This window comes from Dipodomys spectabilis, unplaced genomic scaffold (assembly GCF_019054845.1).
Source record: "Dipodomys spectabilis isolate Male_0828 unplaced genomic scaffold, ASM1905484v1 ptg000163l, whole genome shotgun sequence".
In the NCBI taxonomy this organism is placed as follows: domain Eukaryota; kingdom Metazoa; phylum Chordata; class Mammalia; order Rodentia; family Heteromyidae; genus Dipodomys; species Dipodomys spectabilis.
This window is the reverse complement of record NW_024870840.1, coordinates 6,858,101-6,870,548: the sequence shown is the minus strand read 5'-3', so window position 1 is coordinate 6,870,548 and position 12,448 is coordinate 6,858,101. Positions and strand designations below refer to the sequence as shown.

The following is a 12,448-nucleotide window of genomic DNA, read 5'->3' as shown; positions in this document are numbered from 1 at the left end:
CAGGTAAGGACTAGCTAAATCCTGTTGCCTTACAAAAATGCTTAAGCAGAGAAGCTCTCATCATCCTTATTCAGACCTGTCACCTGTAAAAAGAAGGCATCTTCTCATTGTGCACTATTATTATGATGATGATGATTATGATTATTATTTTGGCCTTGGGGCTTGAACACAGCCTGGACATTGTCCCTGAGGTCTTCAGCTCAAGGCTAGCACTCTACCACTTGAGCCACAGTATCACTTCTGGTTTTTCTGGTGGCTTATTGGAAATAAGAGTCTCACAGACTTTCCTGCCCAGGCTGGCTTTGACCACGATCCTCAGATCTCAGTCTCCTAAGGACTATAGGCATGAGCCACCTGTGCCCGACAAGTTAATATTATTTAATCCTTGTTCAAACTATGGACACAAGGTCATGGTCAAATGCTGGGAAGATCAACCCATGGTGGAGGAGACTGAGCCTCTGCTGATGTGGAACATGACTCAGCTCTGTGAGAAAGGTGTCTCATCTCACCACACTATCCGTTACCTGTGCTCCCACTGCAGTGCCTCTGTCCTTGAAGTCCTCCCAACCACTCTGTTGGGAGTGGTCTCTAACCAGCGTTCCCACATCAGAGAGGCTCACTGTGACTAATAATACACACACACACACACACACACACACACACACACACACACACACACGTCACATCCTGCACTGGTTTGGTTCATGGTCCTCATTAGCACCAGAGACATTATTTATTCCCTGGCTTCTTATGTATTCCCCACTCAGACAAACTACCTATGAGAACTCAGGGGGTCCATGCCAGCAAGGACTTGGTTTTGCTTACTGTTGCATCCTCAGCACCTAACACCTGGCACGTGGTCAGTACTCAATAAATATTTGTTGAGTGAACAAATGAAGGTCCTCAACTGATCTGATACATGTGGATCTGGTCCTTCACGTATACCCAGTGCCTGGCATCCAGTAGGTCCTCAAGAAGTGTATGATAATGAGGTGTAGGAGACCACTGGTTTCTTATACAGGATAGAAAGCCAAAGACTACTCAGCCACACAGAAACAGCTGCATGCAGCAAAGGCTGCATAATCTGAGATCAACCAGGAACTTATCCTAATGTATTGTGAGAAGGACCCCAAGCTAGACGTCTCTCAAATAACTTATGACAATGTCTAATATACCAACCATTACAGCTTGATGACTTCAGATGCAAATAAGAGGGTGGCTGATACTCAGCATGATCAAATGATCAATCAAGGACATCTCCACAAGGGACAGGCTGAGAGAGGAAAAACAGACCAGCCACCCCTGTGTATGCACTGGTGAGGGCAGTCAGGGAGCTGAGCATAAGGCTCATGGGGAAGACCTGTTGAAACCAGACAAGGCCAAAACCAGTGACAGCCTCTGAACAGCCACTCCGCCTGGGGTCAGCAGTTGAGGCAGCTGATGCTCCTGCAAGAGGTGTTGAGCTCTGTGTCCCAGCAATCTGTCCTTCACTACTGCCAGTGACTAAGAATACATAAGCAGGAATCTAGCCAAGGGCAGACAGAAAAACAAACTCCTAAGACTTAAGAGAAGGCAGGATAAAAAGTAGGGCTACTATGCGGACTTTTAAGAGCATTCACAGCACAGACACAGCTTCAGCCCCATAGCCAAGGCCAACATCATGGAACAAGGAGTACTGGGTCCCACAGGCTACTCTGCCATCACTTAGGCTATGTCCCAACAGATAGTGAGGCCAGAATTGCAATAAGTCTCCCTTCTACACCAGCCAGATTAACTCAGGCAGTGGAGTGAGCTGTCTGTGAGTACAAAAAGGACCCCTGGGAAGGGGGAAGCCATGCAGGCAGGCACAGGCTACCTTTACCCACATAGGATGCTGTCCTCATGTCCTAAAATAAGCCGACAGGAGCCCACAGAGGATTTTCAGCTGATCTAATGTCTAGTGTGTGACCTTGGCAGAAAGGGACACCCTGTGAAGTGTTCCTTCCACTCTGCCAAAGTGGATTAAGTCATTTTAGCATCAGAATTCCTCTTTTAAAAGGTAAGAGTACTTTTAGGGTGAGAAAAACACAAACCAATTATCCATCTGCATCTTAAACTTTTTAAACAAACATCTAGGCAGATCAGAAAATAAAAAAGGTTTAGGATTACTCATTATGTTTAATGATTTTCTGAGAGGAGGGGGGTTAGGAGAAAAAGGTACAGCTCCAATCTTGTCTAAAACATCACATTCAGCATACAAATAAGAAGCAACTAAGTAGGATCACCCAAATAAACCCTCTAAGACAGCTCAAGATTGACAAATGAAATCTATAAACAGAGAAAACTAAGATTAGCACAAAAGAAAGACATCAATAAACCAAAATCCATTCACTCTTGAAGCAGCATCAATCTCCTGCAAGAGAAGGCATTTCCTTCCCACTTGTTCTCAAGGCCTCCAGAAAGAAGGCCACCAAATCCCTAAGATTAGTTGAAAAAAGTAGTTGATAATTATACAACCAAAGTAGGTAAAAGGTAAGCAGTGGTTGCTGTAATACCTACAAGCAACTTCTCATACATATTATAAGCACCACCATCTCCCTATCCTCCAGCAACTCCAAACTCCAAGACGTCTTTATAAAAATAGAAGCAGACCACTGCAAAACTTATTAGAATTACTTCACAACAATGCAGGAGAAGCATCAGAGCACTAAGAAACCGGCCTCTGGATTTGTTTGGTTTTTCTTAAGGATTTCAAAAGGTATTTCAACTGTAAAATTTGTCCAGTTTTAAAAAATAAGTTTCCAATTCATTATTTAATTGCAGAATTAAATAATGCTATTAAATTACTTAGAAATATTTTAAGGTCTACAAAAAGAAAAGACTATTACCTCCTTGTACAAACACATGTACATGTATATGTATATACATACATATGTATATATATGTGTGTATGCATGTATATGTACACACACACTACATGACAGATTTTCAATAATATATGTGGGCTTCAAATGTCATTTTTATGACAAGAAAAACTATAAAGAATGATGAACCCCAAATTCAAGGGTTCAGTGAGTAAAGATGAAGAATGAGGCCTGGGAGGAACATTGGAAATTCTCAAAGACAATTGCAGTACTTTTTTTTCATAAACAGAGTAATGAAGAGACAGGTGTTTACTATCTTACTAGTCTCCATATCTTACTCATAGCTTTCAGTATTATATAAAAGCCAACATTGAGAAAAAAATAGGGGGGCTGGGAAGGTGGCTCAGTTATAGAGTGCTTGCCTTGCATGCATGAGGCCCTGGGTTCAATTCCTCAGCACCACATAAACAGAAAAGGCCAGAAGTGGTGCTGTGGCTCAAGTAATAGAGTGCTAACCTTGAGATGAAGAGGGACAGCACCAGGCCCAGAGTTCAAGCCCTATAACTGACAAAAGAAAAAATAGGACTGGAAAGGTGGCTTAGTGGTAGAGTGCTCGCCTAGCAGGCATGAAGCCTCAGTACCACATGAACAGAAAAAGCTGGAAGTCATTCTGTGGCTCAAGTGGTAGAGTGCTAGCCTGAGCAAAAGAAGCTCAGGGACAGTGCCCAGGCCCTGTGTTCAAGCCCAAGAACTGGAGAAAAAGTCAATATATAATAAAAGACAACTATTTAAAAATGAGTTCATGTAACTGTCATCATGGAAGGTATAGAGAAACACATGCAAGTCAAACCCCCACTTCAGAATATTTGTTTTCAATTATATGTTTATAATGAAAAGTAAAATAAGATTACTCAGCTTGTTCCAGAGCCATCCTGGCTTTCTATTTAACTTCTACAAAACTAACAAACCTTAAGGAAAACCTTGTTTTTTTCCTGAACTTCTACAAAGATATGCTCAGTTTTTCCTACTATGTACTGCTTCATTTTATTTGCTTTAAAAAAAAAAAAAAAAGACAAACTACTTTTTCCCCCACTTTTTCTGTAACTTTCATCATAATTCTTTCTTGTTCTCTGAATACACCTGAAAAAGTGAAAATGAGGTCACACTCCTCTGACTGATGTATGACGCTATTATTTACATCACCCAAAATGGTCACGTAACTGTTTTGGTAGGGAACTTTTTCTGTCTGCCAGTTTTCTTGCTTCGAAGAGGAGCCTCTAGGTCTAAGACCAGGAAAATACCCAGAATTATTTACCCTTTCCCAGATTCTGTGCTATGCATTCTGCTTCACAAAGTAGTAGAAACGTCTCAGGTAGTTCAACTTCATTTTGTTCAGACATGTGGAATACTGAATTTTGTTAGAACAATCTAAGCTGAGAACTCTCATGGTCCTCAAAGTCCAGCCATTGTCAGCATTTTGAAAAACCAAGTGGCTCATGCCTATAATGCTAACTCATCAGGGAGGCTGAGATCTGAGGATCAAGGTTCAAAGCCAGCCTGGCCAGGAAAATCCATGAGGCTCTTATCTCCAATTAACCATCAGAAAACCGGTGCTATGGCTCAAAGTGGTAGAGCAAAAGTCTTGCGCAAAAAAGCTCAGGAACAGCACCCAGGCCCTGAGTTCAAAGCCCAGACCGACAAAAAACAAACAACAACAAAAAAAATCTAAACCATACATCTAGATGTAAACTGGCCACTCATGGAATAAAAATATTTTTTTGTTTTTGACTTCACCAGGTCTTGCTAAAGTTAGTTGACATAATTAATCATATAAGCAATCACTGAATACATGTGGTCTGAAAAAAAAATGAAAGTATGATATCTAGGTGGCAAGAATACTAAAAGTAGTCTCTTAGTCATAACATTTTATTTTTTTATTTTTAGCAGTTATATTCATGTTGAAAAAAAAGTAGCAACAAAGTCTAAAAGCACTGGCTTAGACTAGTTCTATCACTTCATCAAAAATCCCAGAGAATTCTAATTTCTTGATTCTGCTACAAAAATCTGACACAGCTTTAATTGTCAAAATTAAATACTGCATGTCCAAACAGCAAGCTGAACTATTTAAGATTTCAATCACATTAGTGAAAGCAGGATATATAACACCAGAATTGGGGGGTTTGGGTTTTTTTTTTGTTTTGTTTTGCTTTTTGTCGGTCGTGGGGCTTGAACTCTGGGCCTGGGCACTGTCCCTCAGCTCTTCAGCTCAAGGCGAGCGCTCTACCACTTGAGCTACAGCGCCACTTCCGGTTTTCTGGTGGTTTATTGGAAATAGGAGTCTCACAGTCTCTCCTGCCCGGGCTGGCTTTGAGATCCTCAGATCTCAGCCTCCTGAGTAGCTAGGATTACAGGCGTGAGCCACCAGCGCCCGGCTGGGGTTTGGGTTTTTTGTTTTGTTTTTTTTTTAATCCTTGGTGTTTTCCTGATATTGACTTAGAGTTTCCCCATGGAAACACATAGCTGGAAACTGAAACCCTTTCAGAATCAACAGTTATATGATCGTCTTGGGTGATCTAAACAATACATCAGAGATCTATGACTCTGTTTTCATTTCTTTGGATTCATTTCTTAATTTCCTGTTAAAATTGTGCAAGCCGGCTTTTATCTTTTTTACAAAACGTTATGTTCTTGCCAGCTTAGATCTCTGCTCCTTGATCTTTGTAAAAAGTAGAAGTCATGGGAGGTGTTAAGAGGAAACAAGTGTTTCAGACCACATCTTCCTGCCACAACCCAGGCAGCCAGCACAATTTGCTCTTTCCATAGCTTCCAATTCTCCTCAAAATTCAAATGAGACCTCTCCAAACTACTGCTCTGAAAAAAGTCAATACTCCAGGTGTCTGAACAAAACCAAACTAAAAAGGACACTTTATTAAACTAATAGCCTCAAATAACAAACCTGTCTGTCTTCAAAATAATCCCCTTTGGCCTTATAGGTCAGCCAGGCGACAGGTGCAGGACATGCCTTTCTAGAGACTACCTCCCCCTCCACAAATCTGACCTTTTACAGCTGGCAGCCCTGGCAGCCCACAAATCAGTTATCAGTAGGCCAAAGCCGGCTTTCCCATCTGCACTTTCCAAATGGTTCCTGTGCCAAGGGCTGAGATATGACCCAGCTCTCTGATGAGAACATGCCTCCTAAAGTGACTTGCCAAGTTTCTCAGCAAGCATTTCTAAATGTTCTCAGAGCTCCCTCTTCAACCTCTCACTCTCATGGCTCATTCTTCTTTCCTTCTCTATATTTCCTTTTTGATTTAAAAAAAAAAAAAGTTTGAGGTACCAAGACTTGAACTCAGAGCCTCATATTGGGTAGGCAAGAGTTCTATACTTTAGCTACACCTCCAGCCCTCCATATATTTCCTAATGATACCTCCTCATTTCGTCTCTCCAGTGTTATATCCTTTAAGTCCAGACTTTGTCCATGTTCATGAGCCACTGACCCCTGCCCAGATAAAACCTCAGCTTCCAATAACACAAAGGGTATAGTTCCAAGTTTCAGAGCTGATTTGACATTATCTTTTGGGGACCTACCTGCAGGTAGCTCAGTTCTGGCTTCGTCCCTTGCCTTCTCCAGCTTTTCCCTAACCCAGGGAAATTCCTGAAGGGAATCCAGGAAGGTATCAAATGCTTTAGGACCCCTGGAGGGCAGGATATCCAATAGTAGCATTGTTTTCCTGAGGCCTGTGGCTTGAGATTTGATTTCCTGAACATGGTTTTCTGTCAAGATTCCTTCTTGGTAAAGGTACTGAAGAACCAGTCCCTCCACCAATACCTCTGCACCCAGCTCCAGGCGAAGTGAGCGGAGGACTTGTTTGTCTTTGGCCTCCATTTTCCCTGGAAAGAGACAAAACCATAACTCAGATGACAAGATGGTCGATGGGCCCCTAAAGATAGCATGGCCACCCTCTAAGCACCTCAAAGTCAGACAGATCTTTGAACCTTAGCAGAGTGCCAGGCCTGGAGTGTTTTCCACATGATTGTCAAGGCCAATTTCAAATCTTCTGAACATCATCTTTTCTATCTTGCTTTTCACACAATGGGGTCCTTAATTCAATTCCTTGTTCCGTAAAGAGATTTGACAAAAGTGTGGGTCACAGACCTTCTTTTAAAAGCAATTTGAAAAAAAAAAAAAAAAACAGGATTTCCAAGTATCATCTAATTTTAACGTGCCAGAATTCATTTTAATGTACTTTGGTTTTTAAATTGTCTTTACCCAAGCCAGGCACTGATGGCTAACACCTGTAATCCTAACAACTCTGGAGGTTGAGGTGTCAGGATAGTAGTTCAAAACCAGGCCAGAAAAGAAAAGTCTGTGGCATTCTTATTTTAATTAACCAGCAAAAAGCAAGAAGTGTGGATCAAGCAGTTGGGTGGCAGCCTTGAATGGAAAACAAGACCCCTAGTTCAATCCCCAGTACCACACACACACACACACACACACACACACACACACACACACACACACACACACACGCGCGCGCGCGTCTGCAGCCTACCACCACCCTCTGCAGCACTTATTTTAATTAACCAGCAAAAAGCAAGAAGTGTGGATCAAGCAGTTGGGTGGCAGCCTTGAATGGAAAACAAAAAACAAGACCCCTAGTTCAATCCCCAGTACCACACACACACACACACACACACACACACACACACACACACACACACACGTCTGCAGCCTACCACCACCCTCTGCAGCAAGCGCCAAGATGACCGACCACAGGCCCTTGTAGAGACTGACCAACAATGGGAGTGGAAGGCAGACACCAGAGATACCAATGACTTCAAGGATCTTTTTTCTAAGAGAAATGGCCTCTACACTGCCTTCAAGAAAAGGTGTCGGTGTCCTGTCTACAATGGTCAAGGGCCACCACACCACCTTGAAAATTCACCATCTCCAGCACAACACTGGGTTTTTGTTTTGCCAGTCCTGGGGCTTGAACTTACAGCTGGGGCATGTCCCTGAGATGCCCTCCACCCCAAGGCGAGCACGGCCCCAGGTAAGCCACAGCTCGCCCCACTTCCTCCCTTCGGGCTTTCTCGGTGGCTAACTGGAGGTGGTAAACCTCAGATCTCAGGCTCCTGAGTAGCGGGAGGGCGGGCGCGGGCGGGCCGCGGCGGCGGGCCACACCCCAGCCGGGTCGGAGCCAGGTGGGCCCCCAGGCCCCGGCGCGCGGGCGGCTGTGGTGACTTGGAGGTGGAGTGGAAGGGCGGGACGCAGAGGTGGCCGCCGAGGCTGCGGCGCTGACGCGAGCCGGGGCACAGCGGGCCTGGCGCCCTCCCGGCCCGGGGAGGCCCGCGGAGGCCCGTGGGGAGGAGGAAAGTGTCCATGTTGGGACGCGAGCGCCCACTTGGAATTGCTTTTAATTCCCTGCTTTGGCAGCCGAGACCTTCGTGTGACACGCAGGAAGAATTACGGGGGATGTTCGGCACGAGCGAACCCCCGAGCATCACAGCGGACCACGGCGAAGACAGGCTTCCTCCCCCCTCCCACCCCAATCCTGGAGAGACTCAAAAACTGCAGCACACGGGGGAGGGGAGGGAGACCGGAGACCACCCCGGGCCGGTGTCGCGACGCCACTGCGCGGGGCTGCGAGAAAACATGGATTCCTGATACTTACGTCTGCGACCACGTAGCTTTAGGGATAGGAAAAAAAAAACCACAACCGGAACCGAGGGTTAGGGAACCTGCCCCAAAAGTACCATCTTTGTTGAAGGCAAAAGCCCTAAACAGGAAGTGTCGTCGCCATCTTTAATGAGGGCAAGCACAGGAAGTGCTGTCTCCATCTTTACTGTGGGTCAAGGAGTCGGGCTGAAGCTCTTTCTGCCATCTTTGCTATGGGCAAACAAGACACCCACGTGAAGATTTTAAAAAAAAGAATGACTAGCCCAAAGGAGCCGGCTCTGATGGCTGTCATCCTAACTAGGCCGGAGGCTGAGAAGATAAGAAAATAGTTTCTCCAATTGTAAACAAAGGTTGAAACAAATAGCAAAACAAACATCACTTTTTAGTGAACTCAATGTTTGGAAAAGCTTGAAATATCCTTGGAACTATAAATTAAGTCTAGTTGGACATGGGAAGCAAACAGTGAAGTGCACGAGTGTTCACAGACAAGGGCAGGAGACAGCATAAGAAGAATGAGGGCTGCTGATAAAGGACACGGTGTCTTTAGAAGAAGCAACCTATGAAGATCTGGCATTAAGATCTGCCAGTGGCTCACTACTGTAATCCTAGCTACTCAGGAGGCTGAAATCTGAGGATCTCAGTCCAGCCAGCCCAGGCAGGAAAGCCCGTGAAACTCTTATCTCCAGTTAATCACCAGAAAACCAGAAGTGGGGCTGTGGCTCAAGTGGTAGAGGCTAGCCTTGAACAGAAGAGCTGAGCATCTGGGCCAGAGTTCAATCCCTATGACCAACCAAAATAAAACAAAACAAAACACCTAGAAAATGAAGTCATTGATGAGTGTCTGTGCTGTCTTATAAGCAAATACACTGCCCTCACCTAGCCTAGTGGACCACCTACTTAACACACAGTGATACTTTTTAGTAGTGCACCAATGCAACAGCTTCATTTATATAAATAGCCAAGGTCAATTAGCCTCTAAAGAAAAAAACACAAAACAGAATCACTATTGCCAGTGATCACTCTGGCAGTCTCTGTATGTTGAAATTGTGTCCCCCATTGAGGATTGTTACTCAATAACAATAAAGCCATTTTCAGCAAGAACAAAGATTTCAGTTTTCTCTCACCCTATTAAGTTACCTGTGCTGAGCTAGATCCATGAGAGTTTGCAGAAGAGTCAAAAAGAACATAGTCTTTTTCTGTCTTTCAATTGTATCTTTGGTTTTCCAATCTTCAAACAAAGGAGGTGAATATTTTTGGTACTTCCTGTTTCACAGATGTGGAAGTTGAGCCAGGAGAAAAACAGATTCTTTTCAAGCACACTTGAAATAGCCACAAAAACAGATAATGAATTAGGTCACAAAGAAAATTCGACAAATTCCAAAATATCAGTAGCATATAAACAATAAACAGTACTACTATATGATAAAATTCAACACTTTAACAAAAGAATAACTTTCATAAATCCTATAGGTTAAGAAACTAAGTAAACTCTTCAACTCTTGAATTTAGAAGAAAAAAAAGCCATGCACATCTAGCTGAAGAAAGGAGGGAAAGAAGGAAGGCAGCTGGGATGGGTGGAGGGAAGGCAGTGAGGGAGGGTGAGCTTATCTAGCAAGCAAGGCCTTCAACTCGATCCCCAGGTAAATGATATGAAGTAACTAGACTATAAAATAGTTATAAAGATGCTAGGTGGGCTCCCAAAGATATTTGGATACAACAAAATAAGTTCTTAATTTATTCTTTATACAAAGGGAAAATCATTTTATTTTAAGTTTCTATTTCTCAAAGAAAGAAAATTATTGAATTACATAAGAGATTAATATTTCTCTGACACTGGTGTCAAGCAGAAATTGATCATGCTTCTTTATTTCAAGAACATCATAAATGAATAAACTGTGCTTTTCTTGTGTCATTTTGGGGAAGATACCAAAATGTTCTTCAAGTGACATTTCTGGTATTAGTCCAATATAAAGCCCAAGATGATGCAGTCCACTGACTGACTTTCTAGTGATATAACTAAAGCCAGGAACTGAAACTAGCAAATGGATGCCATTTAGACCTTCCCCCCACAGTAAATCACAGCCAAATTTAAGTATTCTAAATAAGAAAATTTTAAAACTATGTTCTCTGCTGAATACCTACTGAACTACCATCATGTGTCACTGGTCAGAAACATCCATATGTTTTAGATGATGAACTATAAGAGACCAATGTGTTTTATGACACAATTTAGTAGCTTATCTTCCATTCTTGTTCAAGTAGAGTGACAAAATTAACACCAGGAGAATGGGCCAAGATACTTCTCAATGAATAATAGGTTTTAAATGAATCTATCTAGGAATATGGCCTAGTACTTGGAGACCACAAAAGTTGGCATCATAAAAACACACTCAAAAAACCTGACCATGACACAAAAAGCCCTGATTATTTCCACTATCAGTAGGTCACATTGACCACAAAAGAACTTCACCATGAACCCTCTCGAGAATATCTTTCCAAGCAGGGTTACATCATTATGGGTCTGCCAGGATAACTTATCAGTAAATGTACCAAGTAGTTGAATGAACTAAACTTTTTATCTTGGGTTATTTAATAAAATCCATTTTAAAAGTAGACAATGAGTGCTAAATATAATGATTTTTGCCTCAGCATAATTGATGTGAAGCTGTTCTTTCTCACAAAAAATCCACCAAAAGGTTCAGCTGCATCCTAATAAAGCAAATAAACCATTAATCCAGAAAAGAAAGCCTCCCCTTCTGCCATTTGTGCTGATAAGAGGGCATGCATCCAATCCAAATGATAGCTACATAGGAAGCACAGGATTTTGAACAAATAATGAGTACAAATGCTAAAGCAAGGACTCTATTTGATTTAGGAGGGAAAAGAAACAAGCCATTGGGAGTGTCGAATTCTTTATGGCACTTCTTCCCAGATAATGGAAACTATGAACACTAGGATTCTTGGAGTACCCATTTACCAATTGAAAGGATCAACTGGTAAATGAATGAGAAATACGACATCTAAAGAAGTCCTCTGACTGAGCAGAAGTAGTAGAGGAGTTATTGTGGAATGGGGCCCGCAAGGACTTCTCATGATGGCCTGAGAATACCAGATATAAAGAAATAAAATGAGATATACTAATCATGCAACTCATAAGTGGTTTGTTCTCCTCTCTTAGAAGCAGAAAATTAATTTCCTATTTGTTTTCTTACACCAGACAGTACTATGTACACAGTATTTGTTCACTAACTGCTTCCCCAGGAACGTGACTATCAGATTGACTTCAGTTTATGCACACTCTTTCTTCTGTCTACTACACCCAAGCCCAATTCTGCTTCTTTGACTGGTACCATCAGCCAATCAAGTCAGAGACTGCCAGTGTTATCTTTGATTTGTCTTTGATCCTTACATTTCCGTCCTATCCATCAGTAAGTCTTAACAATTCTCTATATGTGTGACTCACTTAACCTGTCTCCATCCTTCACCACAGTCCTCATCTAAATCTCTATCATGTCTTACTTGAATTCTAGAATTTTGTTTCATCCTTTTGTTCAGGTGACAACTCCAAAGATAGTCCATCTCTATACATAATCTACAACTCTACCACAAGCAATTTCATCGCCTTGGGTTTTTTTCTTAGCATTGGTAATCACTGGTAAATATTCTTGTTGTTTTAGGAAAAGCAAGGTGCCCTGTCTCTCCCATTAAAATGCATTGTATAAAAATGAGAACCTGGGGCTGGGAAGGTGGCTCAGTGGTAGAGCACTTGCCTTGCATGCATGAGGCCCTGGGTTCGATTCCTCAGCATCACATAAGCAAAAAGAAAAAAAAAAGCCGGAAGTGGTGCTGTGGCTCAAGTGGTAGAGCGCTAGCCTTGAGCTGAAGAGCTGAGGGACAGCATCTAAGCCCAGAGTTCAGGCCCCAC

General features: G+C 42.6%; 1 protein-coding gene across 2 annotated transcripts in view; it reads right to left on the bottom strand.

The window, feature by feature from the left end:
* Window positions 1–8,637, bottom strand: part of Cradd (CASP2 and RIPK1 domain containing adaptor with death domain) — a 140,202-nt gene extending 131,565 nt beyond the window's left edge. Inside the window, exons 1-2 of one of the 2 annotated variants that reach the window (XM_042693227.1) lie at window positions 8,519–8,637; window positions 6,432–6,734 (exon numbers count right to left, since the gene is read on the bottom strand). In XM_042693227.1, the coding sequence (XP_042549161.1) occupies window positions 6,432–6,729 (298 nt within the window). In that variant the 5' untranslated portion in view covers window positions 6,730–6,734; window positions 8,519–8,637. Of the gene's footprint in view, window positions 1–6,431; window positions 6,737–8,518 lie in introns of both variants that reach the window. The other variant, XM_042693228.1, reaches the window with a different exon arrangement.
* Window positions 8,638–12,448: the final 3,811 nt, after the last annotated feature.